The sequence below is a fragment of the Pan troglodytes genome, chromosome 3 (assembly GCF_028858775.2).
Source record: "Pan troglodytes isolate AG18354 chromosome 3, NHGRI_mPanTro3-v2.0_pri, whole genome shotgun sequence".
Lineage (NCBI taxonomy): Eukaryota > Metazoa > Chordata > Mammalia > Primates > Hominidae > Pan > Pan troglodytes.
In genome coordinates, this window is record NC_072401.2 from 25334831 (window position 1) to 25356647 (window position 21817).

The 21817-nt window shown below is 43.0% G+C and overlaps 1 protein-coding gene across 4 annotated transcripts in view; it reads right to left on the reverse strand.

The window, feature by feature from the left end:
* The window catches only part of CCDC149 (coiled-coil domain containing 149), a 106745-nt gene that overhangs the window by 60682 nt on the left and 24246 nt on the right, over positions 1-21817 (reverse strand). For all 4 annotated transcript variants that reach the window (XM_526540.5, XM_009447440.2, XM_024356053.3 and 1 more), the window contains 2 exons: positions 9693-9854; positions 6879-6917 (listed from right to left, as the gene is read on the reverse strand). In XM_526540.5, coding sequence (XP_526540.2) covers positions 6879-6917; positions 9693-9854 — 201 coding nt within the window. The remainder of the gene's footprint in view (positions 1-6878; positions 6918-9692; positions 9855-21817) is intronic.

Genomic DNA, 21817 nt, shown 5'->3' on the forward strand with positions numbered 1-21817 from the left:
AGACCCAAAAAGCAAAAAAAAAAATATATATACACACACACACACACACACACACACACACACACATATATATTGGTTGCTACAGGAAAGAAGACTGGCTTAGCAGGTAAAAATTCCTAGCTCAATTTCTGGTTCTCTACCACTCCTAAGCAGAGAGCTTTGAACAAGACACTTAATCTTTAGACTTCCAAAATGGGCTGGACTGAATGTTGACTACGGTTTTTCCCAGCTCAAACAGTCTAAGAATCGAATATAGAACAAAAAGCCTGAACTACAGCACCGAACTACAAGCTAGAGGGGTCTGGAATCTAAGCCTCCTCCATTAACCTGCTATATGTCCTTGGATAAGTCACAGGAAAAATTAAAAATATCCAATATTCATTGAGCACTCTCCAACTAACAGACAATGAGCATCACAAATACCGCCACATCAGTGCCTCATAAGAGCTTTACAAACACATCTCAATATCATGTCCACTATGAACAGGAGGAAATTGAGTCTTTGAAAGGTGACACAGTTTGCCCAGTCAGCAAGTGGAAAGGTTAAACTTGAATCCATGCAATTAAATGCCAGAATCTAAGTTCTTTTTATTTATTGCTAACTGTGATGCTGCCCTGTGCCTTTATGAAAGACATATCTCCCAGTGTGACCTCAGAAGAATGCTGGGAGATTACATGCAGGCATGCATATATGCATGGTCTCTGAAAAATACAAAGTGTTTCAAAGACTAAGAATGTGGTATTGTTTTCTAACTATACTTGAGAAGAACCATCAATACATTTAGAGCAGCGGCTCTTAAATGTGGTCCATGGAACACCAAGGATCTATAGAATGGCTGTAGGTCTGTGACTCCATGAAATTGAATGCAAATTTTTTTGCAGGCATGTTCTACAGCAAAGGCCCATGGCTTTCAACAGATCCTCAAAGGTATCACTGATTCACAAGAGAATAAGAACCACTGGTCCAGAGAAACGGAACTGAATCAAGGAGAAAATCCAACAAGGGGCGATCATTGCAATCTTTCCTTCTGAAACAAACAGAAGAGCCCAGTAAGCTCAGATCACAGAAATTCAACCTTCTGGGTCAAGAAACGAAAGTCACAGCTTCAAGGCCAGTGGGCAATAATACGCTCATTGTGGTGTCTTCTCCTTTTCCTATACATACATCTCGTGACCTCCCCGTCACATCTGTTAACTCCACCTGTTAACTCGGCAGCTGGTTCTTGTTCCAGTGCCTTCCGCTTATACAAGGTATCTTTGCTTTGCAGCTGGAGAGGTAAATACTTCCCCTGCTGTTCTGCCTTTGGTATAAATATTTAGCATAACACAGGAGACCCCATCTCAGGGTGTGTGCCTCGATCCCCTTCCTGCTGGTGACGCAGTTTAGAAACTAATTGTGCCTCTCCCTTTCCATACTTGCCCATGTAAACCAAAGCTTTCTGCTTCTGGCTAAACGGAAAGTTTCATGACAACCAGCCCCTAAAAAATTTAATGCTGCATTTTCCTCCCCATGCTGAACTACGAAGAGGACACCTTACCACCTACCCTAAAACCAATCACATGCTTAAATAAACTAACAGTAAATAAAAATGTAAAATATGTTTAAGGGACAAGAGTCTTCTTTTTTCCAACTCCTAGAGCTATTTCCCCACTTGTTTACCCATTAATAAGTCAGAATTCCCTCCCTAATTTTGGACTATAAGTTTCTCTCCTTAGCACTGATTACCATTTAACAACCTATATATTTTAATTATTTTGTATGTTGTCTGTTCGTAGCATCTCTAGTATAATAACTATATTATTGGTCCAAACCAAGACACCTTGGGGAGTGAAAGGGGGCACTAATAGAAATGATCCCAAGACAAGAGGTGTCAATGGAAATGGTCCTGGGTAAGATGAAAGGACGGTCACTTTTGCTACAATGCAAGTTCCAAGCTCAGGGATCTGGGTCCGCCTTTTTTCACCCCGTGCCCCTCCTGTCCAGATACTTACAGACACACCCATGGGTGCTCCCTGAGTCATGGTAGTTACCAGCGTGAGCTCTGAGTGGACTGCAGAGGGTCAAAGCTCTGGCTCCATCACCAGTTCGTTATGTTATTTCCTTGGGTAGTTTCCTTGAGCTCTATATGCTTTAATTTTCTCCTTTATCAGATGGCAGTAACAAGAATAGTATCTACTGCACACGGCTATGTGAGAGTTAAATGAGGTCATCTACAGCAAAATGTCCAGCACAGCAGCCAGCGCTTGGTAAGAGTGTGCACTCAATGACACCGGCTGCGATTGCTATGATCTGTCCTCCTGCGGCTGTTTTAAGAAGGCATGTAAGGCAGATGGCTATGACACTGTCTACCCCGCACCCCTCTACATGGTGGTGGGAGGAGCTGCCTTTCATCAGTGGCATGCCTGATCATGCCCATCTGACCCTGAAACAGGCCATTGGCCCGAGCCTGGAACTTGGGAGCAGCCTTTTTCTAGCGGCCAAAGGTGTAGGGGTTCCATCCCAGCTGCAGTTGGCAGTCACGCTTCCGCTTCTGAGGAGGAAGCAGGTGCAGAAAAGAAGATGAGAGCTGAGGAGAGGCCTGGGCTCCTTGGCCTTGCTGTGGCTATTGCTGGGGCCCAGCTGCACTTCTGTCTCCCACGAGGGCTGCTCAACCAACTCTTCCCATAAACTATGAGCTGGAACCTGTCTTTGGAGCAAGCTACTTTGAGTGGCAACTGCAACCAAAAGGGTCCCAACAAGGGCAGTGTGTCCTGTTGACAGCCAAGAGCTGTGCTGGACAGAATTAACCTGCTAACATACAATTGTTTAAAAAAGAGATGACAAGGAGGAGCAGCAGGTGAGAAACATTGATGGATGCTCACCTTGTGCCAGGCACTGCACATTGATGGATGCTCACCTTATGCCAGGCACCGTACTGAGGCCTCTACTTGCATTGTCTCATTTGATCCTGACAGCTACACTATGCAGTGGGTACATATTTATCCCCATTTTATGGATGAGAAAGTTGAGACTCAAGACACTCAAAGGAGCCTTCCCAAAGCCTCACAATTAGTTTAGTGGACATCACTGCTAACTCCTAACAGCTCTTCCATCCCAAGTGATGAATCAAAGTTGATGAGTGTATAGCAGCCCCCTGGTGCGTGCTATTAGACCAGGAATGGGAGCAAGTCCTACAATGGCCCAGCCAGACTGGAGAGGAGGACTTATTTTCCATGGCTGCATTTTCTGCTTCTCTTGAGGGGAACCAGACACAGAAGGAAGCTGATACTAAATGTAAGAGGAAGCTGATGTGCTTAAGTCGGCAAAATGGTAGAGTTGTCAGGTAAACTACAGAATGTCCAGTTACATTTGAATTTTAGATTAATAATGAATAATAATTTAATATAAGCCTATCCCCAAAATCACATGGCACACACTTTTGTACTTAAAAAAGAATACAATTTTCTACATTCCTATCTGAAATTCAAATGTACCGGGTGCCCTGTATTTTTACTTGCTAAATTTGGCACAGTGGAGAGAATGAGTACATGACAACTTCATGAAGCCATAAACCATCAAGTACTTAAAGCCCACATTACCTATGAACTTCTCGCTATGTAAGGTAATTAATTCGTTTATTGTTCAAGCAGTTTAGAATTTGTCACTTGCACCCTGAAGCATCCTATCTCGTGCAGCAATCACTGGTTCCAACCCAGGCAGGGAGGCTGCAGAGCCCAAGCTTCCACCACTACACTCAGTCCTAAAGGGACAGAAACTTAATGCCATATGAAAAGCTACAAAGCCAATGTTTAGGACTTTGAACTTATATTTTTAGAGCTGTAAGAATGCAGCTTAACAGACTTACTGGGATTCATCAGATTCTCTTCAGTTGATATAAATTTTTTATTATAAAGTTGTGGAATGTGAATTCCCCTAAAACTGTAAAACTCCTTCATGAATACTAACAAACTCTAAAATAGCAGCAAAGGTGCTGCTTATAACCTCCGAAACCTCAAAACCCAAAACACCTGGCAATTCAAGATTAAGAACTCCAATTTTTAAACATTAAAGATAAATTTCCCCATCCTGGCTAACACGGTGAAACCCCATCTCTACTAAAAATACAAAAAATTAGCTGGGCATGGTGGTGGGTGCCTGTAGTCCCAGCAACTCGTGGGGCTGAGGCAGGAGAACGGCGTGAACCCAGGAGGCACAGCTTGCAGTGAGCTGAGACAGCGCCACCGCACTCCAGCCTGAGGGACAGAGTGAGACTCCCTCAAAAAAAAAAAAAAGATAAATTTATACATTTTGTTTAGAAAAAAAGTCAATGAGCATCACAGAAAAATGTGACTTTAGATCAAACCTGGAGCATTATAAAATAATCCTGTAAGATAGGAAGGGAGCGTATAAGTAAGAGTGCTGAATGAATGAATGAATGAATGAATGGGTAACCGTAGGACTGAGTTGGTCTCTGAGGATAAATGTGTGTGTGTTGGGCAAACTGTTCACCAGCATAAAAAAGTCTCAAGGCAATGACCCCATGGAATCAAGGAATTTACATGTGGTGCTGGTACAGCATCAATGAGCACAAGCAGGATGCTGGGTTAGCCATGACAGCTGGGAAGAGAGCAAATCATTCCTGGGTTGCTATCTGCATCCACCCATTTCAAAGTCCTGCTCAGGCACAGAGGCTTCCCTATAACGGGAAACACACAGCATTAACATCATCATCATCTGGACTCCCTTCAAGTCCATAAAAAGCCGTCATTTAGGGCATGTCAGTACAGAACAACTATAAAGTTAAGGAAAGTTCTAACAAAGTTATATATGAAAATAGCTTGCTCTCTCATTCTCTCTCTCTCTCTCTCATAAATACATGTATAAGAGAGAGTGACTCAGTGGTTCCAACCCAGGCAGAAAGGCTGCAGAGCCCAAGCTCCCACCACCACACTCTCAATCCTAAAGGGACAGAAACTTAATGCCATTTTAAATGCTACAAAGCCAATGTTTAGGTCATTGAACTTGTATTTTTAGAGCTGTAAGAATGCAGCTTAACAGACTTACTGGAATTCATCAGATTCTTCTTAGTCAATGTAAATTTTTTTTGTTATAAAGCCACAGAACATATCTATCTATGAGAGAGAGAGACAGCAAGTTAATCTATAAATTTAACAAAACCCCTATCAAAATACCAATAGGATTTGTGTGAGAAGGATCGGAGAAGAACTTGATGAAATGTTTCTAGGTTTTATCTGAGAAAAGTAACATATAAGAAACCTCTGAAAAGGAAGAGCAAAGTGAAGAAGGTTAGCCCAAAAAGATATTAGAAGTATTATAAAGCAAAACAATAAGAATAATGTGGTAGAACCACAGGACTTTTCAGGGAGCTCAAAGGAACAGAACAGAGAGTTAAGAAGCAGATCCACATATATATAAGGATTTGATGATAAAAATGTGCATGTAAAACCATTGGTTTGGTCAATAAACAGTGTTGGCCACCGTGCAGGAGAAAAGAAAGTAAAGGCATGTGAATTTTAATGGAAGATGGCTTTTAAGAGTGTGAAGTGGCAGAACCTAAACAGAACAGTATGCACCCTCAGAATGGCATGCAGTCACCAAATATTATGTACCTACCAAATGGTATACACCCACTAAACATTATGTACCCACGGAATGGCATTTACCCACCAAATGGTTTCTATCACCCCCTGAATATTATGCACCCACAGAATGGTATGCACCCACCAAATGGTATGCACCCACAGAAGAGCATGCACCCATAGAATGACATGCACCCACTGAATGGTATGCACCTGCAGAATGGTATGTACCCACTGAACAGTATGCACCCATAGAACAGTATGACCCACTGAATGGTATGCACCCGCAGAATGGTATGAACCCACTGAACAGTATGCACCCACCAAATGGTATGTACCCACAAAACAGCATGCACCCGCCAAATGGTATGCACCCACAGAACAGCAGGCACCCACAGAATGGTATGCACCCACAGAATGGTATGCACCCACAGAACAGTATGCACTCACCAAATGGTATGCACCCATAGAAGACTATACAGCCACAGAATGATAGGCACCTACCAAGTGGTATGTGTCCATTGAATGGTATGCACCCACTGAACAGTATGTAACCACTGAACAGTATGCACCCATAGAACAGTATGACCCACTGAATGGTATGCACCCGCAGAATGGTGTGCACCCACTGAACAGTATGCACCCACCAAGTGGTATGCACCCACCAAATGGTGTGCACCCACAGAACAGCAGGCACCTACAGAATGGTATGTACCCAACGAATGGTATGCACCCACTGAATGGTATGCATCCACAGAATGGTATGTACCCACAGAACAGTATGCACCCACAGAATGGTATGCACCCACAGAACAGTATGCACCCACCAAATGGTATGTACCCATAGAAGAGTATACAGCCACAGAATGATATGCACCTACCAAGGGGTATGTGTCCACTGAATGGTATGCACCCACTAAACAGTATATATCCACTGAACAGTATGCACCCACAGAACGGTGTGCACCCACCAAATGTTATATGCCCACAGCACGTGCCCACTGAACAGTACGTAGCTCAAGTCCTGTAACCATGTGCCCTCAACTCTATCTCCCATCAGGATTCCCAACAAGAAAGGGAATGCAGTCAACTGGTGTACCTCCCCCAACCAGACTTCACTGGGTTTCCTTCACTCCACTCCGAATTTCTCTTTGCAGTTGGAATCTCTACCCACTCCTCCCAATAACAGAAAGAATTCCAGGAAATTAAAGGAAGTTCTCTACATTTTGAGATTCCCTGATCCTCCCAATTGCTGCAAGGTATCAGTAAAAAAATCTGAGATCAGAAATAAGTCTTACCTGTTTCCTTTTTTCAGGAGGAAGTGATGGATCTCCATCCTACAAAGAAACAAATGCTGCATTTTACTCTTTCAAAAAAATAGATGTACTTAGAAACAAGAAGTTGAACTAAATTATGAACCTAAATGTAGACTCTCCCCACCCTCCCCACCCTGCAGCCAGTAATGTGCTGAAGCAAGCTCAAATATATTTTAAAAAAATAACTACAAACTGAACCAGAGTTATTTTGGAAAAACCTCTAGGGAATCAGTTCCCATTAGGACCAAATCTATATATTTCCTAAAATTGTTTGAACACAAAAACTGGATTTGTCAAAATTCTTTTTGATCACAGCCTAAACTGAAATAATATTTCATTTGGTTTGAGTTCCTCTTTTAAACAGTTAGAACCAAAGGAACAGTGATGGGGACACACATACACATATAGAGAGAGAGGAAAAGAGAGAGAAAGAGAGAGACAGAGAAAGAGAGAGTTTTCTCTGTGGGTAGAACAATCAATGTTGGGAGGGACAGTATTTGCTCAAAGTTAAGAAGACATTGAGAACTTCTAGTCCTATTCGATTTTTTTTTTTTTTTTTTTTTTGCCTTAAAAGGATTCTGGCCGGGCGTGGCGGCTCACGCCTGTAATCTCAGCACTTTGGGAGGCCAAGGTGGGCAGGTCACTTGAGGTCAGGAGTTCGAGACCAGCTGGGCCAACATGCTGAAACATGTCTTTACTAAAAAAATACAAAAATTAGCCAGATGTGGCGGCGGGTGCCTGTAATCCCAGCTACTAGGGAGGCTGAGGCAGGAGAATTGCTTGTACCCAGGAGGCAGAGGTTGCAGCGAGCAGAGATTGCACCACTGCACTCCAGCCTGGGCAACAGAGTGAGACTCTGTCTCACAGAAAAAAAAAAAAAAAAAAAAGGATTCGATTCCTCTCCCTTTTGTGCCACATCAGGGAATACAAATATCTCAGGTGAATAAGTGAATGCTCATTAAATGAGCACTATAATATCTGATGCTGTCCACATATAAGTCAACACGATTTTAACCTGAGGAATCTATTCTATTCTATTTCTACTCCAGGGCAGTTTAATAATGCCAGCACAGATAGTTAAATGTCAGTAATAGTGTCCCACTTAAAAAAGAGATTGCCTCAAAAGCAGCAAGAATGAAAACTAGCATTATGCAGTTGGCATTCTCCATTTCAGTATCATTTGCATCTTAAACGTTTTGCCATATAAAAACCTAGAGAAAATAAAAAAGCCCAGGATACGAGAAAGGTTACAAAAATTATGGATATGTCCATACTCTGTATTACCATGCAACTGCTTAAAAGACTGAGTTAAAGGCTCGGCATGGTGGCTCATGCCTGTAATCCCAGCACCTTGGGAGGGCGAGGCGGGCGGATCACGAGGTCAGGAGATTGAGACCATCCTGGCTAACAAGGTGAAACTCCATCTCTACTAAGGTGAAACCCCATCTCTACTAAAAATACAAAAAATTAGCCGAGCATGGTGGCAGGCGCCTGTAGTCCCAGCTACTCGGGAGGCTGAGGCAGGAGAAAGGCATGAACCTGGGAGGCGGAGCTTGCAGTGAGCCAAGATCCCGCCACTGCACTCCAGCCTGGGCCACAGAGCAAGAATCCGTCTCAAAAAAAAAAAAAAGACTGAGTTAAATCTGTATGCCTAGAAATCTGGATGATTCAAATCTGGATGAGTTAGATCTGTAGGCCTAGAAAGATGTCCAAAATAAAGTGCTGAGGGAAAACAGCATGTTTTATTATTTTTAAAAATAAAATTGGAATTTATTTTATTTCTCCATAAATTTTTTTTTTTTTTTGAGAAGGGTTCTCTCTATGTTGCTCAGCTTGGTCTCAAACTCCTGGGCTCAAGCAATCCTCTCATCTCAGCCTCTCAAAGTAATTGGGATTACAGGTGTGTCACTGCATTTGGCCTAATATAACTCTCTGCAAGGATGGCAATGCTGTCTGTATACACTGTCCAATACACTAGCCATCAGTCACATGAACCCATGAAATGTGACATTGAGACTGAGCAATAGAGTCTCTTATTTTACTTAATTCTAATTAATTTAAAACTAAGTAGCCACCTGTAGCTAGTGGCCTCTGTATTACTGTAGACTTATGAATCCTCTTTTTAAAGAACTCTATATAATTAAATTAACAAGTAAACAGTCACACATACAGTAGTCCCCACTTGTCCTCAGTTTCAGGTACCTGAGATCAACCATGGTCCAAACATGTTAAATAGAAAATTTCAACAATAAATAATTTATAAATTTTGAATTGCATGCTGTTCTGAGTCGTGTGATGAAATCTTGCACCATTCCCCTCCATCCCATCTGGGATGTGAATCACCCCTTCATCCAGGGTATCCACGATGCCTATGTGGCCCACTCGCTAGTCACTTAGGAGCTGGTTTGGCTATCAGATTAAAAAAACAACAGTATATGTAGGGTTTCCTACTATCTGTGGTTTCAGGCATCCACTGGGGGTCTTGAAACATGTCTCCCTTGGATAAGCCAGGAGCCTACTGCAAACACACATGAATATGTTCACAGATGCCAGAGCAAGAAGCATATACATACACACATACATACATACACACACACACACACACGGAGAGAGAGAGATTAACTTGTGAGTGGGACTGGGTTGTCGAGGAAATAGAGGTGGTGACTTTTACTTCTAAATTTTACCACTTTGAACTGTTTGCATTTAACCATTTCTAAAGAAACAGCATGTGAAAATCTCTTTATATCTTAATTCAGGGAACAGGAAAGTCGCTGAACAGGGCAGCCTAACACTTACAATCAGCTCTCGGTACTTCTTCTTCAGTGACTGGTGGCGCTCCCGGAGCTGATTGGCCATGAGTTTGTACTGGTCCCTTTCCTGTTGACAGGTGTCCAGCTCCTTGGAGAGGATCAGCAGGGCTTCCTTCTTACTCTCCAGCTTCCTCTTACACACTAGGTACTGCAAAGCAAACAAATCCAGGCAACGGGTCAAAAACATCCATGGGCCTCCATTTAACACACACCGTACTTCACACATCCTATGGGGAATTTTTGCCATTCTCATTTTTAGAGCTCATGTGCCGAGAGAGACATTTTTCAGCAAATGACATGTACTTTAGGCTTCTACAGTGCTAACGTGCAGTGCCCTCGTGACAGAACCTAAACCTTGGACAAATAAGTTAAAAAGCAGAACGTTTTAAAAAGTTGCATAAATGGGTAAACAGGTAGACAGCTGGACTCCAATTTTGTTTAAAAAGGATTTATATATCCAGATAAGATTATGTAAAATTTTATTAAGATACTTAATAAAAATTTTATTAAAATGTTACTAACGATAATCTCTTGGTAGTAAAATTATTTACCCAGGTTTTAAAATTTTTCTTGATGCTTTTCTGTGTTTTCTAAGTTTCCAGAGTAAACCTATATGGTTTTTTGTCTGTTTGTTTGTTTGTTTTTTGAGACGGAGTCTTGCTCTGTCATCCAGGCTGGAGTGCAGTGATGTGATCTCGGCTTACTGCAACCTCCACCTCCCGGGTTCAAGTAATTCTTTCACCTTAGCTTCCCAAGTAGCTGGGAATACAGACGCGTACCACCACGCCCGGCTAATTTTTGTATTTTTAGTAGAGATGGTCAGGCTCTGTTGGCCAGGCTGGTCTTGAATTCCTGACCTCAGGTGATCTGCCCACCTTGGCCTTACAAAGTAGTAGGATTACAGGTGTGAGCCACCACGCCTGGCCCATATAGTTTTTATTGTAAAAAAAAAATGCCCAAAAAGTTATTAAAAATAATTGAACCATAAATCACCACAATAGATTGCACCTGCCCACCAAACCCAGCAGCTACTTTCTCACTTGCAAATTCATCCACTAACATGGCCCTGATGCGTTTAACTTTTCCTATGATTCAAATGCAGGCACTCCCCATCCAGAGACCAATCTTAGGAGCTAAGTATTTTAGCCACATTTTGAATTCTCCCAAACAAGTTGAGTACACCTGGTTGGAATTCTTGCCTCAGAGTTATGAGATTTCTTCATCCTTCCTTCTGCTCACTCTCTTGCACCACGAACCACCCTCACCTAAGTCTGACCCACCATACTGGCCAGCGTGGGCCCGAATAGGACTCTTCACTTTTTATTGGATATATTGCACCGTCTAGTATTATTCACATATGTGAAATGTGGCACTAAATACCTTTGGAATTTGCCCTGTAAAAGACAAAATTCAGAGCATTCATGAAAACAATTTATAGTTTCATTATACACTCTGACATGAGTACTTTGTCATTATGGACGCTCACACAAAGCAGAGCGAGAATCAGCACTCCCATTCCACTGGAGTCAATGCTCTTTTATGGACAAAAAGCATTACTCATATATAGTGCTTGCTAGGAACTGACTTTGTTAAGTTCAATTTCAAATAAATGAAAGGGAGAAAAAGAGAGTTTTGTGCATTTGCACAATTTTTTTTTCCTGAAAAAAAAAAAAAGAAAGTAATTGCTTAGCTTCAAAAACAAAGGGGAAAGAAAAGGCATTCTGAGACGGATTTGAGTTCTAAAAAAGGACACTTCCACCTTGGATGAATTTTATTCCTGGCAGTAATGAGGTTGGAATCCTGCCTTAAAATGTCCTGGATTTTGAGACGTTGACATCGTCTTCATGGAGGCAAAATGGTTCTGTTGCCACAGTGATTTCTCAAGAGTAAAATCCCCAATGAGTAAATATCAGAGGAGAGTGGCTCAGAAACCCAAACTGCAGTGTCCTCAGGGGCGTATTGAGATTTCACAGGAAAAATACCATTTACACACAATTTAACACATCTGCCCTTGTTCCTCCAGTTCTTTTCCCGTAATCAGCACCCTTGGTTGTCAGCACTGTGAGTATCGGTGACCCAAAGACAGTCACCTTTATCTCTTCAATTTATCAGATTCAAACCTGAGGCCCCAAAGACACTCGTGCCTTCCGACTTAGGGGACAAAAATCCTCATGCATGAAGACATTGTAAGCTGCAGTAGGTAAGCTCCGTGGGAACATCCCGCCTATTGAAGGGTAACAGGTAAGGGCCGCTGCTGACTCTCAAAGTGGAAATTCAAGTTCCTTGACCTTGAACAGCTCTCTGTTAGGGTCCAAGAGAAAAGCCATTTCACTCACAAGGCATGGTCCAAATAGGGCCATGAAAGCTGTGAAGGGCAGTAAAACGCCTCCCTTGCTTCTGGGTCTGAGATACCTGGTAGAAAACAGGCACAGAGGCCTCCGCTGAGACCCACTGGCCTGGGATTTGAAGGGCAGAAGCTCTGTAGGTCCCAATAATTTTACGCCATGTTATTTATTTTTATCAGCCGGACAAACCTTAGGCTGAAGCCTCATTTGTAAAGTAGCTCGAAGCAGAGCTCTGGCTGAAGGTGAGACATCTTCCCTGTAGTTCTGCCATACCCTGGCACAACAGTCTTTGGCATCTATAAGGAACCCTAGAAAACACTGCTCTCTGCCAGGCACGGTGGCTCATGCCTGTAATCCCAGCACTTTGGGAGGCCGAGGTGGGCAGAACACCTGAGGTCTCAGGAGTTCAAGACTAGCCTGGACAAGATGGCAAAACCCCCTCTCTACTAAAAATACAAAATTAGCCAGGCATGGTGGCATGTGCCTGTAGTCCCAGCTACTGAGGAGGCTGAGGCAGGAGAATCACTTGAACCCGGGAGGCAGAGGTTGCAGTGAGCCGAGATCGCACCATTGCACACCAGCTGGGCAAAAAGAGCAAAACTCTGTCTCAAAAAAAAAAAAAAAAAAAAATTAGCTGGGCATGGTGGCAGGTGCCTGTAATCCCAGCTACTTGGGAGGCTGAGGCAGGATAATTGCTTGAACTCGGGAGGCGGAGGTTGCAGTGAGCCAAGATCATGCCACTGCACTGCAGCCTGGGTGACAGCATAAGACTCCATCTCAAAAAAAAAAGAAAACACTGCTATCACCTGGGATGCTTGTTAAAATGCAGACTCCTGGGTTCCAGCCTAGGCCCACTAAATCAGAATCTCTGGTGCCTGGCTCAGGAATCTGCATTCTTAGCCCATGGTCCAGATGATTCTTATCCAGCCCATACTTTAAAAACTCAGGCTCTGGAAACCTCAAGCTGCACAGTCTCAAAAGTTAGAACCAACTAAAATGGTCTGGAGGGACTGAGAGGCCACAGATAGCCCACGAGTTCAGAAGCAAGGAACAGTCTCAGAGCCATTCCGGTGAGCGTCTGTGCCATCTTTTGTAGCTTTTGGGATTCTAAACAAGTACAAACATGGACTACATTTTACTGCCTCTAGCCAAAAATCTTATACAGCCATGTAGTATATAACAACACTTTAGTCAATGGCAGACTGCATATATGATAGTGGTCCTACCATAGAAAGGTGGTGGTACCTTTTCTATGTTTAGATATGTTTAGATACACAAATATGTATCATTGTGTTACAATTGCCTTGTATTCAGTACAGTAACGGGCTGCATACATTTGTAGCCTAGGAGCAATAGGCTGTACCACATAGGCTAGGCATGCAGTACGCTGTGCCATCTAGGTTTGTGTAAGTACACTCTATGATATTCACACAATGACGAAATCGCCTAGCGGCACACTTCTCAGAAAGCAACCCCGTCATTAAGTGACACATGACTGTATATGCATGTCTCATCAAAACAACAATAGAAAACTCTAGGAAGTGGGGAGAAGGGAGTGTTGGAGAATGAGGTGAAATTTCTTGGCCTCATTCTAAAAAAGTAAAAGTGTATTCCCTGTAATGACAGCTGTTAAAATGTCCCATTTTTTATCCCTGTGATTGGAAACAAACAACAAAAAACTAGAGAGAAAAAGGTCATGAAGATCCTTCTTAGTGGGCAGCTTTGAATAACCAGCAAATATAAGGCTGGGGCATTAGAAGGAACCCAAATTAGAATGGAAAACCAGACAAGCTAAGTCACTGTGCTCAGGCTGTTTAGGCTCCCAGAGGAAGATCAGTAACTATAGATAGCAGATCCAGCAATGGGCTCATCATGAACTGCAGGTACCTTGGGAAAGCCATAAAACAAAAGGACCAAAAGAACACACACTCCCCAGGACTCGTTTCCACACCTGGAAGATGAGGGGGTTCCCAGGGCACTCACCACCTTGAGGAACCCACGATTTCAACACCACTGTCGAATATCACTGGATGTAAAAAGTGCAGGAGAAAGCATGGGGTAAGGGCTCCAGTCCAGAAGGTACGACTCACTTTGAGCACCCAAAACTTGCTTTCTCTGCCTTGTCTAAGACAGAGCTGGCTCGATGATTTCCAAAGACTGTCTGTGGCCAGAGTATTTCCAGAATCTCTGGACAGTCACTTGGTGGGACAGGGTGCTGGGACTGAAGCTGCGTTTGTAGCAGCAATTTATCATAGAGTGAGAAAAGGCCAAACGTCTATTGGGTCAATATTCATGGCTCTTGCTAATATTTCTAGTTCTCCTTTCCTTCCAGGCATGTGGCAGGACGGTCCATCCCCATTGCTTTTGGGTAAAGCGGAAACATGGACCCTGCTTTGCCCGATAAAATAGGATTGGAAGGGATGTGAGTTGCTTCAGAAGGAAGGCACTTGAGAGGGGAGGTGAGAATTGCCGGGCTTTCTCCTTCCCTGCAGCAACAATGGTGGAAGCGCAGGTTGCTATAGGGTTGCCACAGGATAACAGAGCTTGGAGGGGCAAGCACAGCAGACAACTGCCTGGAGAGCCATTTGGGTCCACAGAGAACTTTGTGTGATCCAGAAAAAAATTATTGGTGTGTCAAAGTACTGAGATTTGAGGGTTTGTTACTGAAGCATAACTTAACCCATCCTGACTCATATGGTCTGCATCAAAGAATGGGACTGCCTAGGGGGGAGAAAAGTTATACTTGCCCCTGGGCTGTGTGTCCACTGAGTCACCACACTGAGGACGAGGGTTCATGTGATCACTATTAGTAGTGCTATTGATGACAAAAAGCAAGGTTTTGTAACACACGCTTTACCTGTATAATCTCCTTTAATCCTCAGGACAATGCAATGAAGTTACTGTGCTATCATCCGCATTTTATAAATGAGGAAGTGAGGCTTAAATGAAAGTGTCTGCATAATGTGCCAAGGGATTGCGAAGCCAGAATTGGAACCCAGCTCGTTATAGAGCCAAGCCTGTGGAACCCCAACTCCTGAAAAACTAAACATTCTGTGCCTCACCCCCCAAAATCAGAATATTCATGGAGTTGGTTACCACATCTAGTTGGTATTCCTAGTACAAGGAAACAAAGAAAGAGACATTTTGAATTTGGCTACTTTTCTGGACCTAGAACAAATAGTAATAAAGGTTTTATTGATTCAAACAACTTTTTCTAAAACTGTGGGTCTGCCACTTATTTCCTCAGATGCAAAGCCTGAAGGAAGATGGAAAAAAAAAGTTTAAAAATCCACAGGCCTCACTACTCTCTCCTCTTTATGAGGGAGCCAAGTGGAAACAGTAAGGTTTCCATTCACTTCTAAGAAATGGGACAAACTAAAGGGCCTCAGAAAGGAACTAGAAGGTTCTTTTCTCAAAAGCAGTTTGATCGCAACAGGAGTTTTCTGTAAGCTATAGTTGGCCTCATTATTCAGTCAAATATTTTCTGGGTGCCTTCTATGTGCTGGGCACTGAGCTAAGTGTTGGGACCCTCATGGGATAAATGATATCGTTGGATTTGGAAAAGGAAAGGCATGATACCTGGATAACAAAACGTTATTTCCTGCTATCTGGAATCCTGAAGGTTCTGAAAACTGAAAATGTGTTCCTATCTCATCAGTGACCTAAGCTGATGAGAGGGTGTCTATGGCCTTTATCCCATGGAGTGTGAATATTCATGTATTTGCTGAAGAAAAATCAGTGTGTTTGATCCCTGGCTGCTGCCTGAGACTCTGCCGGGGATGACATATAATATACAGTGTGTGTACTGCATTTCATTTCAGATTCCCAAAACTCCTGCATGAGAAACACATATGGGCTCCAAGGACTTTAGATATGGAATTTTTTATTGGAAACTCACCCTTACAAATCTCTACAGTCTCAGTGATGAATGTGTGACTAAAATCAAACCTTTCTCCAACAGTAATTGCCCAAATAGCTAAGCATTCATTAGATTTCTACTTCCTCACATAGGCCAAGAAAAACTAAAAATGCATTAAATGCAGTAAATCTTCAAGCTTCCATATGCTTATGTGCCTGTTCCCCCAGCCTCCTAACTTCCTTATCCTTTAGAGTCAGCACTGAATGCTGGAGCTAGGATAAACCTCATGGATAACCCAAGTGACTTGCCCAGTTGCAAAGAACAAGGCTCCTGACTTCCAGCATATTCCATGACAGTGTTTTCCAAATTGTGGGTCATGATACATTAGTTGCAACCCTTGTTTTCTTTTCTTTTCTTTTTTTTTAAAGGTACAGAACAGAGCAGAAAATATCAGGGTGTATCCCCTGTAGTAAGGGTAATTATTGTTTCCTGAAGCTTTTCTATTTGAAAAGTCTATAGGAATAAACACACACATATGCCTATTTTCACATATTTCTTACGAGCTGCCATTTTAAAAGTCTGAAAACTACTGTTCTCTAATAAGCCACTCTGGACACTTACCCATTCATTCAACAAATACTTGGTGAAAGGAACGAAGAGAGGCACAGGTGGGTGGGGGTGGGGCAGGGAGGAAAGCTTGAGAGATTATGTTTGATGTGAATTTTGAGAGTGAGTAGTTGTAAAAGGCACCTGAATAGAGACCATTATGTCTTGGAAATCATTTACTTGTTCTCTGGGATTGAGTCACAGGTCTGAGGATTTAATCCCTGCTCTGCCCACCGCCTGCTGCCCCCTACATTGAGGTTATCGTGAGCCTGAAAGGAAATGTGCTATGTTAAAGGCTTTATAAACTTAAAAAAGATTGAACACATGATTTTTAGAGCATTTAAAGCATCCAGAACACTTTTGCAGACACGTTCCCATTTGACAGTCAACACTCTGACAGGTGGGACAAGAACTGCTTTCCCCATTTTATGGGCAAAATAGCTGAGATTCAGAGAGGTTAGTGTCTTTCCTAGAGACACGTAACTAACAACTGTCAGCTCAAACCAGAACTTTCCATTACACATTCCAGGTTCTTTTTACTATTCTACATTGGCACCAAATTAGTTATAAGTGGTTCAACACATCACCTGTGTTGAGCAAAACCGTATTTTCAACAAGACACTCCTAGGGGTAACCGCATAGCTCAGAGAATACATTGTAACTCATTTCCTGGTCCTGTTTGGGAGACAGGCAGCTCTCCTGGGGCCCTAAGTCGAATTCCACAGGGAATGCTGAGGTCTAAGAGGCCACCTATAGATTAACAGTGTCAACAACAAACGGCATGTACAACGGTGGTCCCGTAAGATTATGTGGCCATATTTTCACTGCACCTTTTCTATATTTAGATATGTTTAAATACACAAACATTTACCACTGTGTTACAATTGCCTAGAGTATTCAGTACAGGCACATGCTGTACAGGTTTGTAGCCCAGAAGTAACAAGCCATACCATGTAGCCTCGGGGTGTAGCGGACTATACCATGTAGGTTTGTGTCAGTACACTCTAGGACAGTTGCACAACGATGAAATTACATAACAAAGCATTTCTCAGGACATATCCCTGTCATTAAGCAATGCATGGGTATAGATAATAGATGGTAATAAGTAGCTGATTATCATTCACTAATAGTGGCTAACTACAGTACACTAAACACTATAAAAGAGACACTAAACTCCCAGAAAAGAAAGAAAAGCAGTTTAGACTAATGGTTGGGAACATGGCAGGAGGAGCTGAAAATGCCTGAATTCAAATCTTGGCTTTGTCACTCACTAGCGACATGATCAATTACCTAGCCTCTCTGTGCCTCAGTTTCTCCATTTTTAAATGAAGATATTTACAGCATCTTCAGAGGGTTGGTATGAGAATTAAGAGTTAGTATATGTAAAACATTTAAAACAGTGTGCTGTATGCATGTTAATGATCATTACTACTATTGTTATCATTGGAGGAGAGAGTGACACAGCTTAGCAAAGAAGGTGCTCAAGGAGTTGGAGGACAATGTGTATTTGAAATCGATCGGGAGGGAGAGGTAGAGGGATACATCTTGGTTGGGGATAGATGGAGTTGTGACAAGTGGCAGTGACAGGGAAAATGTTACTCCTGGCTGGGAAACAGCCATAGCAAAGCACAAAGGTGAGAGGCCAGAAGATGTGTGTTCAGAACAGTGAGCGACGCCCTGGGCTGGCTGTGCTGGAGGGTGGGAGTACAAGCTATGCCCAGATAAAGCCAGAAAGACAGACGGGTGGCCAGGTCAGAAAGGGCCCGGATGTGGTGCTGAGGAGTTCAGATTGTATTCTTCCAGCAGTCAGGAGCCCCGAGGGGCTTTGAATGGGGGAGTGTCATTAAGAATCATCTTAGAAAGAAACTTTCATCCTGACATCCTGTGGTGTAAATTATATTGGACAGTACAGTGTGGGTGGAATTTGCTGCCAAGCTTGAGAAGAGAAGAGAAAGTGATTGTGGTTCAGGATCCACTCTGCAGACACATCTTTGGATCCTGCAGTTTGATCTGAGCTGTCAGGACTACAGAGAACACACTGGCTTTGCTGTTTCTTAACGCAGTCTGTGATCACGGTGTCTAATGCAGTATTGTTAGACAGGGTGCTACCCAGGCAACCAGACTCATGCGTGGTTTCAGCCTCTGCCATGACGGCTGGTGCCGGAATCACATCAGTGGGCGAGTGGGTCACATGGCTGCCCAAACACACTCCAAAGGGCCAAGTTGAGCAAGGAAAAACAGGGAAATATCCCACTTTCTGGTCACTAGGAGGGGCCAAGAGACAAACACTTTATCCTCCTAATGCCTCCACTTTTGCTCTTCAGTCAAGACAAAATTCTGCTGGTCAAGTTCATGTGTAGAGTAGGGACCACTGACATTCTCTCTCCTTCCCAGCTCAGGAAGGTTTCAGTTTGTTTTCAGAAGAGGGGACAGAGAAATGAAATTAGTATTTTTTTGAATATCTACTATGTGCCATGCATTCTTAGGAGTAATAAGAAGACCTTCATTTGATTATAACAGTAACAGTAGCAGCCACTATCTAGTGAGCATCACTATTTTCCAAACTGCTAAATGTTCTACTTGAAACATCATATTTAATCTATATGGCCACTATGAAATAGGTTGTAAGATTAGTCCCATTTTACAGAGAAGGACACAGAACCTCAAAGAGGTAAATTTATCCTTCATCACAAAGGCAGTAAGTGGCAGAGCCAGACTGTTACGTGGGTATATCAATTAGGATTCTTTGGTGTAAGCAATAGTAACTGACATTCTAACAAAGGAATATATTGGAAGGATACTGGCCCTTATAGACTTGGCAAGAGAATGCAGAGCTAGACTTAGACACAGGTGGGCAGCAAGGCAAATCTGGGCAATGGAGATAGGAACCAGGAACCACCAACCACCAGGTCTTGTTGCAGGAAAGGTTGTCAGAGGCTGACAAATGGGATGAACCGGACTCTGACATTTCAGTCTGGACTCTGTTACATTTCAGTCTCTTTGCCTCTCTGTTCAAGGAGTCTCCAACAGCCTAAAGCAGATCATGAGGAGTCTTTGCCTGGGCATCTGTCCACAGTTGTTAATGTACACAGACTGTATCCAGTGGTAATACCCTCCACTTGGAAGTGCTATTGAGAAAAAGAAATGAATGCTGGGAAGTGAGAAAACAACAAATGTGCATTGCACCAACCTGGGGAGGATCCATGCTACTGAGTTTATTTCTCAACCTTGCTAAAGCTCCCCTTCTTGTGTTTTTTGAATAAAGATTGAAAAAGAAATGGTGATCATTCAATAATAATCCTTTTACTTTAACCTCTAAGTCTCTATTAATCATACACAGAAACACAGGAGTGCATAGGAGCTGCAGGAACACTCAGGGCGAGGCTCACGTGGCTGCCGTTGGTACACACCTACCAGCTGAAGAAAGGAAGACAGCTGGTATATACTAACACCAAATACACTAGGTAATCAGTGACACGCGAATGGAATAAGCTCAGTAAAATATGCCCAGTTTTGGGTGTGAATACTAGATATCATATTTTTATTATTCTCTCAAAAATATATTTCTCTGGAATTGCATTTCAATTACATTTTTAAAGCAGAGCTTACAACTCATTTGTCGATGTTAATTCATGCCCACACACAAACATCATGAGGGTAGTTTGTGCTCATGATGTGCTCATCATCCTAAGAGCCCAAACCATTGGCCATTGAGGGGCTTTTATCTGCCCTAAAGCAAATCATAACTGCTACAACAAAGATCAAAAGATCATAATAATTACATGGCTATCTGACATACTACATTACTATTTGGGTGGCTTTATAGCCAGATAACTGCTGCTGAGAGATGAAGGTAGCTGGGGTGTAGTGGGGGTGGGGTGGGGGGCGGGGATGGGGTGGAGTCACTTCTTGCCAAAGACTCCTGGTCCTTCGCGATTTTTACTAATGGGATCAGGCTAGCTCTCATTAGCCACCGCAAGGGCATGCCTGCTAATCCAGACAAACTTCTCAGCAGATGACAAACAGACATGGCCAAAGAGTTCATGTTCAGGAATGATTTAGAAACTTCTCAACTGCAGACTCATTCTTTCTGTAGAGGTACCTCCTCCCCTGATCACCCTCTACTCACTCATAACTGCCCTTGCCTTCCCCTCTTCTCCATCCCCCATCCAGCAATACCCCACTTCCCACCCAACAAATGGCTCCAGGTGAACAGCATTCAACAATCAACCTCCCTTCCCCGCCTCCAACAAGCCACCCCTCCATGCCTAGAACCTCTGTTTTGCTCTGCCCTGTGATCTCTGGCAGGGACCATCACAGCAGCCTTCTGGTTTCCCTACTTGTCTAGTCCAGGTACCAGTCCCTTTGGAGAATGTAAATTAGGGCTTGCCACTCTTCTTTAAAAAAAAAAAAAATCTCTGATGTTAAGGAGATTTGCAAACAGGAGCCTTTCAGCATCTGGCTGCAACCCACCTCTCCAGCTTCATCATCAGCTCTTCTATTCCTGCCCTCCATGTTCCTGTTCAGCCCACCTACTGCTGCCCCCACACTCAAGCTTCTTCACCTCTCTCTTTTTCTACACTGTCCTGCACCCTGCTCCTGAGTCCCTGTCTGGGAAGCTTCTGCCACTCCCCCAGGCAGAGTGAGAGCCACGTGGCACTGTGGGTACACTTAGAGTAGCACTCACACACCCTGTATCGCAGCACCTGCCCACCTGCCCACTTGTCTGACTAAGGCCTCTTCGCAGCCAGGGCCCATCTTATTCATCTTTGCATCTCCAGAGCCAGGCACAGCTCCTGGCCCACAGTGTGTGCTGAATACATATTTAAGAAATAAGTTTCAGTTCCCACCAAGCTGAATATATACATAGATATATAGATAGATAGATTTACATATTTTAGTCAGATAGTCATCAATTTATTATTATGCCTAAATGTCTAAATCTCATTTAGCATCATGCTTTGCAGAAAAAAAAAATCCAGTTACACAAACTCAGTGTGTAAGGAGAGGATGCAGGACAGTTCCTATAGAATCATCAAAACGACATTTGTATGTTGACCTCATTTTTATTGCTTAAAAGGACCACTTCCCTGCCATCACAGGGGTATACACTCCATTCAGCACCTTCATTCTTAAAAGTCCTGCAGATTCACCAACCCTAGATAGACATTCAGAACCTCCACTTGGAGATACACGTATATTTAACCTCTCCAGACATGGGTTTGGTTATCTATGGAGTACAATGCCTGTGGGGCTGGCCACATGCTGATATTCATCTTGCTGAAGTCCTCCAGCCTGCGG